Source organism: Carassius auratus, chromosome 26 (genome assembly GCF_003368295.1).
Source record: "Carassius auratus strain Wakin chromosome 26, ASM336829v1, whole genome shotgun sequence".
Classification (NCBI taxonomy): domain Eukaryota; kingdom Metazoa; phylum Chordata; class Actinopteri; order Cypriniformes; family Cyprinidae; genus Carassius; species Carassius auratus.
In genome coordinates this window covers 12,778,373-12,797,313 of record NC_039268.1, presented here as the reverse complement: position 1 = coordinate 12,797,313, position 18,941 = coordinate 12,778,373, and the positions used below count along the sequence as shown (strand labels likewise).

General features: G+C 36.5%; 1 protein-coding gene across 2 annotated transcripts; it reads left to right on the top strand.

Annotated features, from left to right (window-relative positions):
• The first annotated feature begins 1,204 nt into the window (after nucleotides 1–1,204).
• Nucleotides 1,205–17,582, top strand: hpxb (hemopexin b). 2 transcript variants are annotated; one of them, XM_026204283.1, is made up of 10 exons: nucleotides 1,205–1,253; nucleotides 3,731–3,753; nucleotides 4,535–4,660; nucleotides 4,789–4,946; nucleotides 5,182–5,335; nucleotides 5,517–5,729; nucleotides 5,845–5,937; nucleotides 6,032–6,162; nucleotides 6,282–6,429; nucleotides 16,028–16,263. In XM_026204283.1, the coding sequence occupies exons 1-10, from the start codon at nucleotides 1,222–1,224 to the stop codon at nucleotides 16,243–16,245; spliced, it is 1,296 nt and encodes a 431-aa protein (XP_026060068.1). In that variant the 5' UTR covers nucleotides 1,205–1,221; the 3' UTR covers nucleotides 16,246–16,263. The 2 variants fall into 2 exon arrangements, with proteins under 2 accessions (XP_026060068.1, XP_026060067.1); XM_026204282.1 differs by lacking the exon at nucleotides 1,205–1,253 and adding an exon at nucleotides 2,733–2,884 and having other exon boundaries at nucleotides 16,028–17,582.
• The last annotated feature ends 1,359 nt before the right edge of the window (nucleotides 17,583–18,941 follow it).

Genomic DNA, 18,941 nt, shown 5'->3' with positions numbered 1-18,941 from the left:
AGTTCTTTACAAAAATGGGTGGATTGGGTTTGCTTGACCTCTACTTGATTAATCTATTCTATTAAATATTTTTTTTTTGTCCTAATTAGTAGTATTAAACAATGTTAAATCTTAGATATAAATTTACTCATTGCGGAGATGTCAAAATAATATATTATTGTATATAATTTAGTTTGGAAAAAGCAATGGCTTTCTAGATTTCGAAATCTGTCTGACTTTTAGATGTGCTAAAAGCGCATTTTATATATATAAAAACACTATATGTTTGATCATTTTAAAGATGTTTTGACATAAAGTGTACAATAAATGAATGTGCTGTCTATGGGATAACTACATATCAGATATCGGACTCTGATGTTGAATGGTAAAATAACAACAAGAAGTGCACAGGGTAGAGTGGTCATTTGGGAGACAATTTGGATGTTTGAAGGTCCCATTTTTCGTGCTTTTTTAAAGCTTTATTTGTGTTCACAGTGTGCATTATATCATGTGTTCATGTTTCGCATGTAAAAAAAACACAGTATTTTTCTCATAATTCACCTATCTGTATACCGCTGTTTCCACTTTAGTGATGTCATTACTGCAGGGATGTAGTCCAAACGGGTCGTTTTTATAGGCGAATTCTGTTAAATAAAATATCTCGCTTGGCATTGAACTTTGAGCTTAGAATTTTACAGATATTATTTATACTCTAACAACAACATTACACACTAACTAAAGTTTAAAACATGGGATCACGAAGAACGGGATCTTTAAAAATAATCACCAGTTGTTATTCAGAAGGTTGTACAGTACCTTTAAGTTCTCTATTTAGCCATGTGTTTGAAGATTTAGTTTTTGTCTTCATCTTGATTTGTTTGTGCTTAGCAGTAAAAATCTTTTAGCTTTTAAACTAAAAATAAACTAAACACCATGTTCAAAACCATTGTCTTCATATTATGTAAGACACTGAGTCAAGCCTCTTCCTCATGCTGAACAACAAACAACAAACTGCACAACAATACATTGTTTCTCAATACTTATCTTTAGTAGTTGATAGTGATGTGATAGTGGAATAAAGCATAATAGATTTGATTACAAACTGTTGCAATAAAAATTTTTCAACCCCCTTGACATTTTACTGACAAGAGAATAATTGTATAAAAACAATATAATATAGCTGTAATAACCTGCATCAAGTGAACAGCTAATTATGACTGCGGTGTTACTTTCCCTGTATGCATGCTTGGCTCTAGCTCTGACGCGGCTCCAGTGTGAGTATCTGATACAATATCACTTTCCATCTAGAAAGGACAGCAAAGTGTTCAAAAACAGCTTTCCTTCTTTTCAAGATCCTTAAATGCAGTGTATAGAAAGCAGTAGTTTAATCACAGCACTCTTGTTCTTTAGCTTTAGGGGTTTATATTTTTATGCATGATTTACGTGTGCATTTTATCCATGTTATTACATGTAGTACAACATTTGCATATGCTTTGCTTTCTATGGAATAAATTAGATTATGAAAATACGGAAATTCATATTCGAACAGTGTTTTTGCATAATCCTCTGTTTACTTGTATGTTTAAATTTGGTATATCATTGTTTGCGATGTTGCAGAACACTACAGAGAACAATCAATAACATTGATCCTGACTGGTTAAAGTCCACTTCAGAATTTATTTCAATTCATGTTGCTGACTTCAGTTCACAGCCTATGCAAAATAATTTAAATAATGTTTGATCAGTAGGCAGCAATTTGCTAAAGCATGTATGTATATGCATGTAAGCTATATGTTTTATTATTATTATTATTTGCAGTCATTTAACCAAAAATTTCTCTCAGAAGGGGTCACCAATTCAACAACATCAGTAAACTATAATAGAAAGTTTACACGTCCAAGTGTTTCTGAGAACATGGAGTTGATGAAAAAACAATTTGTCTCTAAACACTCATGAACAAATTTATTTAACACCCAAAAGTCAAATTTTGAGGGGAATCTTTATAACCTCCAAATATATGTGTAAGAGCTCAAGCTAATTCAGTTTTCTTAAAGAGTTTCCAAATGCATATGTCTGTTCTAACAATGAAATGACTTCAAAACAATGTTGAATAGAAGTTGTATGATTGACAGCTATATTAAACATTATACATTGACATTATAATTTTGACTGTGGTAGATGCAATTAAAAACCCTTCTGGATCTTACAGAAAAGCTTACATTTGTAAATTACTTTAGTCTCCTGGGGAATGAGCAATTTCGATTGCAATTGTACGTGTGTGAGAGAGAGTTGTAAAGAATTATAAAAACCAAAGTCATGAAAAATTTAATTTTTATGGGACCATTAGCAACAGAAACATTCTTAGGGTTTTATTGGCTGACAATGAGTCACGTTTTTTATTCAAAAGCTTTATTTATTTTAGATTCATTTTACATAAGAATTTGGGCTTCTAGTGCAAGGACAAAAGATTTAGTTGTATGGTTGTAGTGATGGTTGCATCAAACAAAAACAGGAAATTACTCGGAAAATCTTACTATTAATGAAATAAGACTTGTTACTGGGTCGCATGTATGTTTGGAATTTTTTTTTTTTTTTTTACTTAATGTGGTTAATGATTAGTTATCTAATGTGAGGATTTTGTAATAATGGAATCTTCTCCCTTTTCTGGACAACTCCATCAGTAAATAGTATAATGTTTACCAAAAGATTACTGCACAAACTCAAACATTCATTGTATACACCCACGGACAGCACAAGTATAAAGGGCAGCTGTGTTCCCTGCTTCGGTGTATTTGGCTTGGTTCAGCTAACCTGGATCAAGTAAACAGCTCATTATGACTGCAGTGTTACTTTCCCTGTATGCATGCTTGGCTCTAGCTCTAGCTCTGAGCAATGCGGCTCCAGTGTGAGTATCTGATACAATATCACTTTCCATCTAAAAAGGATTTTAAAGTGTTCTAAACAGCTTTTCCTCATAGCCTTTTTAAGATCCTTAAAAGCAATGACGCAAATATAGCAAACAGTAGTTTAATCACAGCACTCTTGTTCTGTAGCCTTAGGCGTTTATATTTTTATGCATGATTTATCATTGTTTGTGATGTTGCAGAACACTACAGAGATCAATCAATAACATAGATACTGACTGGTTAAAGTCCACATCATTATATATATATTTTATTTATTCATGTTCCTGCCTTAATTTCACAGCCTATGCACAATAATTTAAATAATGTTTGTCCAGTAGATAGCAATTTAAAATTTGCTAAAGCATATAATTACTTGTTTGTTATTATTATTATTATTATTTGCAGTCATTTAACCAAAAATTTCTCTCAAAAGGGGTCACCAGACTTGGTCCAGGAGGGGAAGTGTCATGCAGAATTAAGCTTCAATGGTAATTAAACACAACGGAACTAGCTAATCAAGTGCATTAATGCACACTAAATCCCCACTATATACCGATCCTGAGGTTATTTGGACAAGGCTACACTTGTGTTCTTCATCCTCATTTGAACACTTGGGCCAAATACAGGACATATGTCATAGAAGTAGTCAAGTAGTCAAGTGCAAAGACCGCAAGTGTGGGTATTTGGACAAGACTACTGTCTTACTGGGTATACTTGAAACTTCCAGGCAAGTGTGTTGAGGCAAGTTAGAGCTAAACTCTGCAGGACACTAGCCCTCTTTTACCAAGTTTGGACCAAAATTATTGAATTTTGCATTTTTATTTAAATATTTTTCTTTATTTCAGTCAACATGATGTCATGATAAAAGGTAGGTTTAAAAATCTATCACTGCAGTTTTTCAGAGATTATGACATTCTTGGTGTGTTAAAAAAAAAAAATGCCAAATTCTTCTTGTCACAATTCTAAAGGCTTTTACTAATACCATATTGTTATATGGATTTGTATTTTAATCGTTACATTTCTTATGTTTGACTATCAACTGGATGTTAAGTGGCACTATATTCACTCTTGAACTACTGCATGCTCTAGATTTCATGAATTATAAATTCATATAATGATCAACACGGTCTCACCAACTCGTCATATATTGGTGCTTGGTCAGGACACCTTGGCGTTGCTTTTTGACACTCAAGGTACCCCTTTATCGACAAGGGCCCTCCATTGTTTTCAGTTGTTTGTCTTAATTTAATGATTTTCATGCATTTGTATTAATTTTAAATAATTTTATATAAATGTATACTTTCACTGGAGCACATAACCCCATGCCTACCTTAAACCTACCCACTTCTGAATGATTAAAAAAACACGTAACTTAACAGGCAAATAAAAGTACAGTCACAGGTATTTAATGCAAAAACCTACCATAAAAAAGCAGAATAAAAGCATTACAAATATGTCGTGTTGCATTCCAAGTCTTCTGAAGCCATATGATACCTTTCTGCGAAGAAGAGAGTAAAACCTAAGGTTTTAATCACTTAAAATGATCCTGCTCCGTTAACGTGGAGTGAGTGACTCCAAAGTGTCCTGACCAAGCATCAATATGTGATGAGTTTAAGTGAGACCGTGTGGCAATAATATCATCATTATAGATGCCGCTGAGGACCATTCCCAGCCTAAAGGAGAGGACCACCATTATGCAAAACCTGATCGGTGTAAAGGCATTGAGTTTGATGCCATAACTCCAGATGAAAAAGGAAACACTTTCTTTTTCAAAGGTCTACTATAATAATTATTTATTTTGATTTTTTCTCTCTCTCAGTATATTTTACATGGCAATACCAGGTCAAGTGGCAATTCAAAGTTAAGATAGCTATTTCTGCATTCTTTTCTTCTTTTTTTTCAGGTGACCATTTATGGAAAGGTTTTTCCGGACCAGCTGAGCTCTCAAACAACACATTCAAAGAACTGGATGACTATCATCACCTGGGTCATGTTGATGCAGCCTTCCGTATGCACCATCAAGATGATCTCAGTGTTCATGACCACATATACTTTTTTCTGGTGCTTTTTTACAAGTCTTTTTATCTAGTCTGCTTCTATACAGAGAGTATCGAAATAATTTCAAATCGCCTTTTTTGCAAATCGACAAATCAACAATTTTTCTTTGCATAAAAATAAAGAACCTATCAAATATTTGTTTATATTTTTAAAACCAAAGCCAACAATCTATAATATTACAACCAAAGATATGCAAATCAGTGCTGATGAGTAATTTTTTATTTATGTTTTTAATAAGGATGACAAAGTCTTTAGCTATTACAATTACACCCTTGAGCAAGGCTACCCTGTGGAAATCCAGCAGGAGTTTCCAGGCATCCCCAGCCATCTAGATGCTGCTGTTGAGTGTCCCAAAGGAGAATGCATCACTGATTCAGTGTTGTTCTTCAAAGGTTATTGAATCATTTACTCACCAATGACCAATTAAAATCTTTAGACACTGGATGGCTTTATACTGCTATTATACACCTATCATGGGTATTCCTTGGCATTGTGTGCTAATAATTTGTTACTTTGCTTGTTTAGTATGTATGATTTGCATTTTAATATATCACAATATACCCTTTTTTTTAGATAATGAAATTTATAGCTTTGACATCAAGACAAAATCGGTTAAGAAGAAGGTGTGGGCACACTTGCCAAACTGCAAATCTGCCTTCCGCTGGCTAGAGCATTATTACTGTTTCCATGGTTACAACTTCACTAGATTCCATCCTGTTTCTGGGGATGTGATGGGAGCATACCCAAAAGATGCTCGAAAATACTTTATGAGGTGTGAAGGATTTGGTGAGTCACTTAAATGTTACTCAAAGTACACCTCTATTATATATTCTGCTTTAAAAATATATATTTTATTTAGAACTTATTCTTTACCTAATGTCTAGCTGAAATGATTCCTTAGGTCATGGAGATGGTGCAAAAAAGCAACGCTGCAGTGAGGTCAAGCTGAATGCTATCACCACAGATGATAAAGGGAGATCATATGCATTCCAGGGTAATATCACTTATTAATAAATTGTTATTAGTATGCAAAACTTAAATGACAAAACGTACATTATAATACAACTTCAATATTACTAAACTTACAGATGCAATGTACATGCGTTTGGACACACACCGTGATGGCAGCCACCATTTCCCTATTTCAAAGTTATGGAAGGAAATTTCTGGTGTGGTGGATGCTGTTTTTGATTATGGGGATAATATGTACATTATCCAGGTAAAATCAATGAATCAATCAATCGATAGATAATTAATAATTATGTAATTTATACATCTCTTTGTTTTCGTATATGTATTTAATTAAGGTTTTTTTTTTTTTTTTTTTTGCATGAATAGAGTGATCAAGTCTACATATACAAATCAGCAGCACATTTTACACTCATAGAGGGATACCCTAAACCTCTGAAGGAGGAGCTGGGCATCGATGGTCCTGTGGATGCAGCATTTTTGTGTCCAAATCAGCACATAGTAAACATTATTCAAGGTAAGAACAATATGTGATTTGCATCATATATATATATATATATATATATATATATATATATATATATATATATATATATATATATATATATACGCATACATATACATACACAGTCCACTTCAACACATATCCCATGCTTAGGGAGGAGTGAACACTGTGTAGTGACCCTGTCATTTGGAATGTACCTTAAATAAAAGTAAACATCAAATCAAAGAAACAAAAAGTTCTCAAAAGAAAAATCATGTGACATGCATCATTTTTTATCACATGTACCCAAGAACAGTCACTCTTCTTTTGACAGGTCAGTACACTTGACCTTAAAGGGGTCAAATGAGTTGATTAAAAATAACATTATGTTGGGTATTTGGTGTGAGCAGTGGTTCCCAACCCTGGTCCTGGAGGTACCCCAACACTGCACGTTTTGCGTGTCTCCTTAATCAAATACACCTGACTCAGGTCATCATATCCTGATTCAGCTTATTAGTAGAGACTTCAAGACCTAAAATTGGTGTGTCAGAGAAAAGAGACATGCAAAATGTGCAGTGTTGGGGTGTCTCCAGGACCAAGTGCTCTAGAGTAGTGGTTCTCAAACCTGTCCTTGAGAACCCCTAGCCTTGCAAATATTGTATGTCTCCCTTATCTAACACACCTGATTAATCCCATCAGCTCATTAGTAGAGACTATAAGACTGCAGTTGAATTGGGTGTCTGATAAGGGAGACATACAGTACAAAATGGACAGGGCTAGGGGTCCTCCTGGACAGGTTTGAGAACCCCTGCTCTAGAGCATAGGTCTTCATCCCTGTTCTTGGGGACCCACTGTCCTGCACCTTTTGTGTGTCTCCCTTATCAAATACCTTATACAACCCTAATCAAACACATCTGAAGCACCTAATCAAGCTCCTCAAGATTGCTTGAAAATACAAAGGCAGATGTGCTGAAGCAGGTTGGAAATAAACTTTGCAGGAGAGTGGGTCCCCAGGAGCAGGATTGAATTTCTCTGCTCTAGAGGTTAGGATGAAAAGCGTAACAGTTGGCCAACCTGTTGCAACATGCCTTCAAAGGGGATACCAATGAGGAGCATAACCGATGTCCATCACATATGTATATTGATATCTAAATGTTTTTTTTTTTCATCTCACCAACACTGTGGAATTAAAATGGAATAAAATGCCAACAATAAAAAATTACTAGCTAAGTTAGCTGATTACCTTAAAAGTACACAGATATTGCCATAATTTTATACTGCTGTTAATACTTTCTCTGAACAGTGGGTCCATTTAAACCTATTTTAGTTTTTTTTCTCCATAAATATTCTGACAAATATATTTGTTACACATGCAAAATTTGGCAAGTATAGGTAAAACAACTGGAACAATAAAAGCTCTCTGATATTTTCACTTAGTTTTCTCAAGCATGATGCCAAATATATGCATCTAAGAAATTTTTTTAGATATTGTATGTTTTCAGGAGGCTTTTAAAATGTTCTATTTGAGTTCCTAAACATCCGTTTTTTGGGGGATGACATCTTATTAAAATGTAGTTCAGGGTTTTTAACTTGTTTGCTGTGCACCTTGTCACATAACAGCTTTTAGGCATTTTTATGTTTTATGTTATGTCAGAAATTACAAGGAGGCAGCTTCCCGCAATACAAAATCAATGGAGAGCATTAGATTGTTCACTTCCCACCCCAGTATGGGTGTGGCCTAAATGCTCTCTTTCTCTATAGCGCTTTATTCAGTACAGATTTTTTCAAAGATATAAAAATAATATTGCAGCAATATAATATATAAATTTGCCTTTGACGCGATCGACACGTGTTTGATTCTGGTTTTTGTCAAACTTGTGCTTCTTCTTTTCCCATCACATACCAGATCAGAAAGGCATTTATTTTCAATATAAATATTTGAAGAGTGGAAATAAAATGCCTCATTAGTAATACAGTGTTATTAATGCTTAGCTGTAGGTACTGTAGGTTCCCTTTCAAACATTCACTCTGTATCTCTAACACCTCAGACGTGACCAACCCTGGAAGCCCCAATTATGCCAGTGATGCGAGGAATCCTGCCTCACCTATATATATATATATCGCTGCCAGCAGTCCCCACTTCATTCTCGTTCTTTTCCCAATGAAGATTCTTAAGAAAGCTATCCACAGCAGATCCTCGTAGGGAGTGGCCGCTTAACAGTTAATTGACAAGCCATTTTCTTTGTATTTTAGGTTCTTTGTCTCATTGGTCACTTTTTTAAACATGGCTTTTCCTTTCTTATGAGAGAATATTTTCTTTCTGCTGTCTGTTTTACTTTCTGGTGGGAATAAGCACATTGAGTGGGTTCCCATCTTTTGTCTATTTGAGCCGTTACAGCTCATTTTTCCTTCTGCCCACATCAAGTGGTGTGACGAATCAATATCTAGTGTTAGCCTCTCTGTTATGGCGACTGCGAGCCCATTCAAAAGTGGAGATCCATCTCTTCTATGCGCTTATGGGTTGATGATTTCGTCCAAAGACTCTCAACCCTTTGCATCGCTTGTCTTTGAGTTAGACATGCACAGGTCACACTGGCCAATCCTGAATGCTACCTGCACTGTTCTTTTTTCCTGTTAAGGGTATTAGCAGTGGTGTTTAAAGAACCTGAAAGTCATACTTAAATATAAGTACAGATATCTTACCAAAATTACTTTGGTAGAAGTTGAAGTCATTTAGAATTTTACTTGAGTAAAATCTTGAAGTATGTGATATTTATTGTACTCAAGTATGAAAAGTCTTTTCTCTGCCTCAGATTTGAAAGAATTCTTCTCTTGGGGGATTTAAACATCCGTATTGATATAAAAGACTCCACAATAACAAAATACTTTTTGTCCATATTTGAGTGCTTTGAATTAAACCAACTCGTGAACTGTCCTACACATGACAAGGGCCACACTTTTGACCTTGCGATTTCCAATGGTTCATTTGTGTCTCAGTTCTCAACCTCCGATTTAGGTCTGTCTGATCACCGGGCTGTCTTTTTTAACATGGAATTACCTGACATGAACTCGCATCTTTATGGAGATCTATTGAGCCCACTGATATTTCAGATTTTATTGACTATTTTAAAAACTACTTTTTTTTTTAGATTCTCTGATTATCTGGATGATAACATTTCTGTGATGAATTGTGTTCTCTTGTCTGGCCTGTACATGCTGGATCCCTTGAAATCATGATCTATTTTTTTGCAAGCTCTGCTTCTTGGTACAATGATGATCTGCTTGCTATGAAGACTTTGTCTCGCAAAATGGAGCATAGATGGCGCATATCTTACTTCTGTTGCCTCCTCCTTAAATATTTCAGCATTTTCTGGTATCGCTCTCTCTACATTAGTTATTAAGGACTCTCAGTCTCTATGTAATATGGTTTCCAAACTAAAGGCCACAACTTGAGCGAGAGTTGATCCAATACCATCTTATCTGTTTAAATCATGTTTTGATTCCCTCTCTCCTGTTGTTTTGAGAATTATCAATGACTCTCTGTGCACCAGTGTTGTGCCAGCAGCACTTAAAATCGCTGCTGTCAACACATACCAAAAACTAACAACATGGACTTTGATAATCGGAATAATTTTCGTCCCATCTCTAATCTTCCATTCCTCATCAAAATTTTAAAACAAACAGTTGCTTCTCAATTGCTTTATCATCTTTCCTCTAATTATCTTTTTGAGCCACTTCAGTCGGGATTCCATGAACTCCACAGCACTGAAACAGCATTAGTTAAGGTCACAAATGACTTGTTAATGGCTTCTGACAGGGCTTGGGAGTCGTGACGTCATTTCTTTGTGTGTGGCAGCATGTTGATGGCCTCCTTTACTGCTACTCGGACTACTGCGCAGTGTTTAGACGTACTCCCTCTCAACATTGAACATTGGAATTAAGGGAAATTTCCCGGGTTAATCATCCAAAATATGGGGAAAATTTCAACATTCATCTTTCTGTTGCTATCTCTCTGCTGCGCTGTTTTGTGTTTTTATTATTAAAGCTTTCATTTTGATTGTCTGCTGGTTCCCACCTCCTTCTTCCCGATGATTGTGAAGTTTTAATGCGTTACTGGGATATTTTACAGAAAAATACTAAAACGTGAAGACAGTGGGAAAAGAGCTCAAATACATGAGAACCCGGAAAAAATGGGAGGGTTGACAGTTACTAACTACACTTTTGAAATGCATAATTAAAAGTACATTTGTGAGTGGTTGTTAGCTCTAACAGTTACTTAACTAGCAGCTAGGTGGAGCGCAGCTTACCGTTGTCTGGATTACTGTATACTGTTTGTCGGCTTTATGATCTGCAGCTCCTTAACCCATCAGCTGTGAACAGCTGTGTGCTCCTGCAGCCGCTCTGGAGAAACTGTGGCGGCTGAGTCAGCCGGCTGCTCTCGAAACACTCTCGCGTTACCTTGATGCCACACGTGACAGTCATGTGGTGTCTGCGCCTTCTGAAGTCGGACAAAATTTCTAACCGGCATGCACTGCTACAAGTCAGATAGCGATCGGATTGCGCAATGCTGATTGAAGTTGAACGCACCTTGTGTTAATGAGTGAATCACTGAATCATTTATTCAGCTGATTCATTCAAAAAGCTGATTCATTCAATAAGTAAACACTGTCCATTTCTTAGAGACACAAAGCAGTGCTGTGATCTTTGTTTGGAACAATTTTCATGAGAAAATTTTTCATTGAGAAAAAAAAAGCTATATTATGTATAAAATATAAGTCACTGAACTTTTATAAAATGATTATTAAATGTGTTATCTTTATCAGTTATCTTTGTGTGATATAGATTAAGTTAACTAGGCCTACATTAAATTATTTACAAATAAAATGCATACAGAAGCATTTTTGCTGTCTACCATTTAGAATGCCTAGAATATTGAGTTTTAATAGACTAATAAATCAATGTGCATCCACTCTGTGTGTGATTTGGTGAAAGCCTACATGAACAGTTGTGCATGGCGTGCACTTGTTTGCACATGGGCAAAGGTGTTTTTTTAGGAGTCTAACTTGCAAACGCCAGACCACTGATTCGTCAAACCTGCTTTCCTGTAACGAATATACTAAGGGGAAAAGGTATACATTTAAAAAAGAATACATTTTAATTAGGAAATGTAGTGGAGTAAATGTAAAAGTTGGCTGAAACTCAAGTTAAGTACAGATGCTCCCTAAAAAATACTTAAGTACTGTAACAAAGTATTTTACTTCGTTACATTACACCACAGGATATTAGAGCACTGAGTGCGAGTGGCAGCCACGAATAAACGAGATATGATTTTTTCTGCGCCACCCGTGGAGAAATAAGAGGCTGCTCAGCAAACGCTTTAACTGGAGAGAGGTTATGGACGAGATCTCTCCCGATCTTTCCCCTCTTTTTGAAATTGGACCCTTTAACAGGGGATAAAGATGAGGAGGACAATGATGAGATGACTGTTCATCTCTTGGAAGAGGATTTGGAGGAAGATGAATATGATGCAATCTTACCTCCTAATCCCTCTTCTGGACTGCTCAGTGTAACAGGTGAGTCTCCCTCCCCCACATGGGGAGACCTGGACATCATTGAAGTGTGCAGGAGGGCAGCTGCCAAACTCTCTGTTGACTGGCCTTCAAAGCAGGAGCATCAGGACCCAGATGAGATTTATATGTTAAGAAGAGGCTGCCATCACGCACTTCCCTTGCAAGCAGCTGATTCCAGCCATCTCAGCATGTGTGACAGAGATGCACAATTTCTGGGACAAACTGTTCTCTCATTCTGTTAAAGGTTTCACCAGGCTGGATGTGCACAATATGGAGAACCTAGGGATGTTAAACCCACCCCCGGTGGAATTGTCAGCTGCAAATCACCTCTACTCCAATTGCCAGACAGTCTTATCCTTCACCCTACCTGTCACTGCCAGGACAGCTTTCCACCTCTCTGTTTCCGAAAACCTACTGCTCCTCTGCCTTGGCTGTCAGAGCCTTAAATGCCACCTTACTCATAGCATATCAAGTTGAGCTTCTGTGACAAATATGTGGCGGCAGTTTGACCTTCCTAAAAAGATTGGGAGGCCTTTGAAGCTTCCCTCCCCTGGAAGTCCATTACTGGACCCCCATAGCTCTGTTTCCTGGAGTTTCCCTCTACCCAAAAACCCAAGCCCCTCCCCATGCCACAGCAGTCAATGCAGATGGAGCAGATCTCAAGAAAGCCCCAGCCAAGAAGTAAGGCCTCATTTCCTGCTAAAAAGGCTAAACATTGACCAGCTCATGCTCAAGGGGGAAAAAAGAGGCAGGCAACCAAATCAGTGGCCATTTTCAGAGTCAAAAGTAGAGTTGCAGCACTCACAGAGTCTCTGTAGCACCCCTCTCTATAACACAAGAGTCTTGTTCTTCCCCTCCAGCAAATAAGTGTTGGGGTTTGATTCAAGTTCAATGCTCAGAAAGAAACTGTTCTAAGACTGGAGTGTTGGTACTAGTTCACAAAGTGCCCACCATGTTGTTTCTCCCCTCTCCACCCGTGGGGTTATACAAGAGAAAGGAGGAGGTTTGGCAAAGCAAACATGTGTGAAACAAACAAAACTGTTCCCTGTGCATCCAGGCAGCAGGGAAAGGGTACAGAAATGTCTGAAAATAAACACAAAAATACAGACAAAACCACGCAAATCGGAACTGCAAATCTTACCTGCTCCACTAGATGGTGCCACTATCAGTGAGCGAGACCTACAGCAGTCCGCTCTGCTCTCTCAGAGTGTTGGTGCGCATGTGCACTGCAGCCTTGGGTTTTGTCCACAGTAAATGGGGTTATCATCTGCAGTCTGCAGAAGAAATATCCTCTTTATTGAGAAAAAGAGCAATTCAAGTTGTGCCAACGGAGGACAACCATCACGGGAATTACTCCTGGTACTTTGTCATTCCCAAGAAAGGGGGAGGTCTCCGACCTATACTAGATTTTCCAAATCTCAACAAACATCTCAGAAAATATAAGTTTAAAATGTTAACGTTAAAAAGCGTTATCAGCTGCCCCATTCAGACTATGTTTACGCCTGCTGGTACTGATGGCCGCAGTGGTCTCAGTTATACCTCTAGGGCAGCAGCGAATAAGGTTTCTCTGAGAAAGGTGGTGACGATGGATGTTTCATTCACAGGCTGGGGCACAGTGTGGGAGGGCAGGATAGTGAAGGGAAAATGGCCTGTCCCACTACAGAACGCATACATAAACTTTCCTTGAACTGTTAAAAGTGTTTCTGGCATTTAAACATTTTGTACAGCTCCTAAGGAACCACCACGTTTTGATCAGATCAGAAAACACAATGGCAGTGGCATACATAAATTGACAAGGGGGCACACGCTCCCCTCAGCTTCACAATGGGGCCCGAAAATGTATCATGTGGGGCGAAAAGCATTTCCAGTCACTATGGGCAGTGCATTCCCAGGAATAATGAAAGTGGAGGTGGATCTCTTATCCAGGGGGAATCCCCTCTACAGAGAATTGACTCTCGCTCCTCAAGTAGTGACCCAACTGTGGGACTCGCACAAAAACTCGCTGGCCCGAGTACGTGCATCTATGGGTGTGGATGCGCTAGTACACCTGTGGCCAAATGCATTGCTTTACTAATTTCCTTCACTGAGTCTGATTGTACCTACACTGAAAAAGTAAGGGAATGTGGTCACACAGTCATACTTATCACCCCAAACTGGCCAGGGAAATTGTGGCTGACGGAGATATTGTAGCTCCTGTGCGACCAGCCCTGGACTCTCCTGCTGTGCATATACCTCCTCCCACAAGCATGTGGGCAGATTTTTCACTCAGCCCCAGACAAAGTGGTTCTTTGGGCCTGGCCCATGGGAGGTTAAACTTGAGCATTGCAGGTTTATTTCCGAATATGATTGAAACAATTCAGAATGCAAGTTGACATCTGCTTCAGACAGCATATGTTCAATAGGGGAGTTGTCCATATTCCATAGTGAGATACAGAGCGAATGTTTGAAAGAGAACGTTAGGTTACTCGCGTAACCCCGTTCTCTGATAACATGAGTGAGGTATCTCACCACACTCCCCTCCTTTCAGTTTCATGGAGAAGACATATGATGAGAATGAAGTGGGGACCGCTAGCAGTGATATACAGGGGAGGTGGGATTCCCCACATCACTGTTGTTATTGGTCTGCCAACTGACATACGTGGTGTAATCGGTGCTTCCAGGGTTGGTCCTTCCTGAGGCGTTTCCCATAGTGAGAGACACATGAATATCGCAATATTTTGTTTGGCGATACTACATCGATTCTCAAAAATGGAATATCAATATTTAAAAAAGAAAAAGGAAAAAAATCATACAATATTCATGGCAGTTGTTTCATTTTGTGTTAACATCCAGACTGCTGGATGGCAGTCATCTTCTCTGAAGGACAGTGAGAGTAACAGGAAATACTAGCATTAGGGCACGCCACTACTGTTAGCATTAATATTGCTTTTATTAATGGAGGATGAAATAATTATCCCTGTTCCTTGTTCGGTGTACAATGCTGAAGTGTGCTGTCATTTGGGCTTTTGTGGTAACATCCATCAAATTTTGCTATAAGTTTGAATGCATATAATATAATTGCTGCAAATAGTGTTCATTGTCTGTTTGATTAAGTCTTAAATTTATTTTTCCGTAGATTTCTACCATATGTACATAAACTGACAGTCACCAAGGAAACTTAATTTTCTGTAAAGTTGCTTTGCAATGATTTGTATTGTAAAAAGCACTATACAAATAAACTTGAATTGAATTGTGTTCTTAATGACAGCTTTCCTAAAAAATATCCTATTGCTAAAATAAGAAATATCCCTATATATCACCTTGCTGACAGTATTGGAATGTATCGTAATATATCGTATTGGAACCCCTGAACCGTGATATGTATCGTATCACCAGATTCTTGGCAATACACAGCCCTAGATACCTTGCTGAAGTTATCAGAGAACCGGGGTCCGGACCTCTGTAAATCTTTCATAAAATTTGCTCTCTAAATGCCTAATTTACTGTTTAACTCCTACATATGAATGTCTTCATGACATTTAATTCAGTTTAGACAGTTTGCAAAAATGTTGAGTCAGTTGCCAAATGCAGTTATTATAAGCCTTTTTTGGACCCAGCACCCCTAAGCCTGACTACGGCTATGTGATTAACCTCACGATTTTGTCCCAGTAAAGTGGCATTCATCTAAAAAAAAAAAAATTGTATAATTTTTGCATATTTTTTTTTTACACTCAATATGTTGTTACATGTTATTTCGAACACAGCCCTTGTGTTTCCCATCTTGCAAGTCAGGTCTTGTCTGTTTGTCTTGTCATTTTTGTGAGCTCAGTTCTGTCTACCCTGTTTACTTGCACCTTGTATTTTTGTAATTAACAAATGAAGCATTTATTTGCAAAAACAGATAACTCTGTTTTGTAAATTTTTCACAAATCATGTTTTTTAAAATATATATATATATATTTTTTTATATATATTACAATTGAGTTATATGTTTTTGCAAATTAACTCTTTAAATGTAAAAATTGCTGCTCTCCTGTGTCTCTCAGTTCCTGACGTTACAATTGTCTCATTCTCCTTCTCAGGTCAAAAGATGTATGACATTGATCTTGCGGCCACCCCTCGAGCTGTTAAAATGGAGAGACCTATTCCCATTCCCAAAATTGATGCTGGCTTCTGTGATGCTGATGGTGTAAAGGTGTTTATTGGTCCAGAATACTATTCATATCAAAGCCCAGTGATGGACGAGATCAAACCTACACCTCAAAAGATCTCTCCAGAAAAATTTGGCTGTGAAGGATAAAAGCAAGGCAAGGAAAGAGCTTCAATTCAGTTCAGTTCAACACTTAATTTATCCCTTAGGGGCAGTTCATAAGGGCACATGGAGTAACATAATAAATAAATAAATAAATATATGTTTATACAACCATTTGCAAATAAAATTATGAGGAAAGTTACTGTGTAGTAAAAATGGGGATCCAGCATGGTTGGGGTTTTAAAAGCTGCACCATTTATGGGTCAGAGGTTGCCTTCCTCCTTTGTGATCTGCACCCTGGGCAGTTAAAGGGTTAGTTCACCCAAAAATAAAAATTAGCCTGTGTCACCCTCAAAGCATCCCAGGTGTATATGACTTACTTCTTTCAGACGAATCCAGTCTGCGTTATATAAAAAGTTATCCTTGCCATTCTTGATTAGCAAATCTTATATGGTAGAATTCCTTAATTTAAATGTAAAATTCATTTTAGAATGTTGAACCAAACTTTGAAGGTTTAATTAAAATCAGGTCATTTGCAGGTCAAGCAGATGTCAGATGTTACATAATCAAACATAGAGTAAATAAGATCTTAGTGACAACTAAAATAAATGGATTTAGAGCAAATAAAGAGCAATAAAACTAATAAATAAACAAACTATTTTTTTTAATGGATACGTACTAACAAAATAACCTTTAACCCAGAGCTGAAGTGAAGAACCCAATTTATTAAAGGAATATACAATTTAAACAACATTTTGACTAGACAGCAAAATAAACAAACATGAACAAACATATAGATTCACCAACAGTGTTGTAGAAACAAAATACACAACAAGGAACCATGACAAACTTGAGGGCTTATATACACAGAGACTGGATAATCACTTGAATTGTTGGAGAATCACAAGACAAACCAGGAACTATACTGTGAACAAGAATACAAAATAAAAGACAAACACATGAACAAAACCTATACCAACATTAAAAGTGCTCGACATTTTTGAGAATTTAAGATATGCTTTTTTCACAATGCATCAATATTACATTTGCAGCAAATCAGTATAATACATTTAATACTGTACTTAGACTATGGTGTAAACTTCTGGTGTAGGAAAATTATCTGAATAAAAGTAATACAAATTAAAAAGAGAATTCCAATTGGACATTTTAACAAAGATATAACAGGGTTAATATCAAAATGTCTAAGCATGGTGTGTATTTAATTAAGTCTGAGATTTTGTGTCATTCCTGCTTTTCCTGCATTCCTGCTGTTGTGTATTCATATATCTTAATTAAGAATTGTTCAATTTTCTTTGAAATATGCACAAAACAAAGTTGTTCTCCAATAAAAGCTTTCTCAAATTGGAACCAGTGAATATAACCGACAATGCTACATATTCTGATTTATTTTTTATCTTTTTTTTTTTTTGTTATACAGAAGATAAACAATGAAGATTTCTCTCAGCTGTCCAACCTTTAAATTGTATATAATACACAAGTGTAGAATGGGCCGTCAGTGGTTTGGTGGCTTTGCAGAAGTTAAATCTGGCCTACAACAAACTGACAAATATTTTTAGGAGGCCTCTTTCAGATTTAAGAATCTGGTAAACCTCACTGAGGTGTAAAGTGTAAATAAAACTTTCCCCAGAGGTTTTTCACAGATCTACTAAAAACTTTTTACTCATCTGAGGCATCTCAGCCCAGTCAGAGACAACATTATATGGCAAATGGAAAAGGGAAAACTTTGATTAAAAATTTCTGTCTTCTTTTGAAAATTCATGGCTTGTAGTGGAACAACATTACTTACATACTGAAAAAAAAAAACTGTATGCAGTACTGCACACATTTACTGTTCAAGTTTAAGTTCAAGTTCAAGTGATCTTTGTGAACTTTATTGTCATTCCGCTGTAGACTTACAAAGGAACAAAATGTCATGCTTTACAGGATGACAGTGCTACACATTTAAACATATATAAACAGAGACATATCTGAAACATAAAAAATATAAACATATAGACAGAAACCTACACATAGCTAACCTATCGAAAGAATAGACTAAGATTGATCCCTCCATATCAGGCTATTCAATGTCCTTATTGTCATAATCAACCTACTGGATATTTTTTTCTCAGTATCTCAGAAAAACAGTTAAGCAGTTTCAGCATCACCGTGATACTTTAGGACAAATTGACACTAAATAGACAAAAGACAAAGAAGGATGTGGAAACATTCAACAGATGATACAAACAAATATACATAAATAGGCTTATATAAACAATACTACATGACTACAAGATACTACAAAAATTTAAAGTGTCCTAAATTAATCTTATCATGAGTAGCCTTATTATCGGTTTATAAAATTAGATTGGATGTACATTTTAGTGATATGTATGTGCATACTTAAGGATAGCATTCCAGCTAAGGGGCATCATACTTCATTCAGTAAAAATGTTTTAACTTGAGTAAATAACAGAAGAGAAACGACCCTCAGCTGACGTCTTTAGTGCATAATAATTATCTTTCACTAGATGGCACCACATATGAACTTTTGTAATATACTAATGTTTAAGTAAGATCACATTTTTACTTCCTTTTCAAACACAAGATATATCTACAGTCACTAGTCTGTTTTTTATTTTTATATACAGAGCTATTAACCACTGCCAGTAATGTCAATTGTATTATTATTATTATTATTATTATTATTATTATTATTATTATTTATTATTATTATTATTATT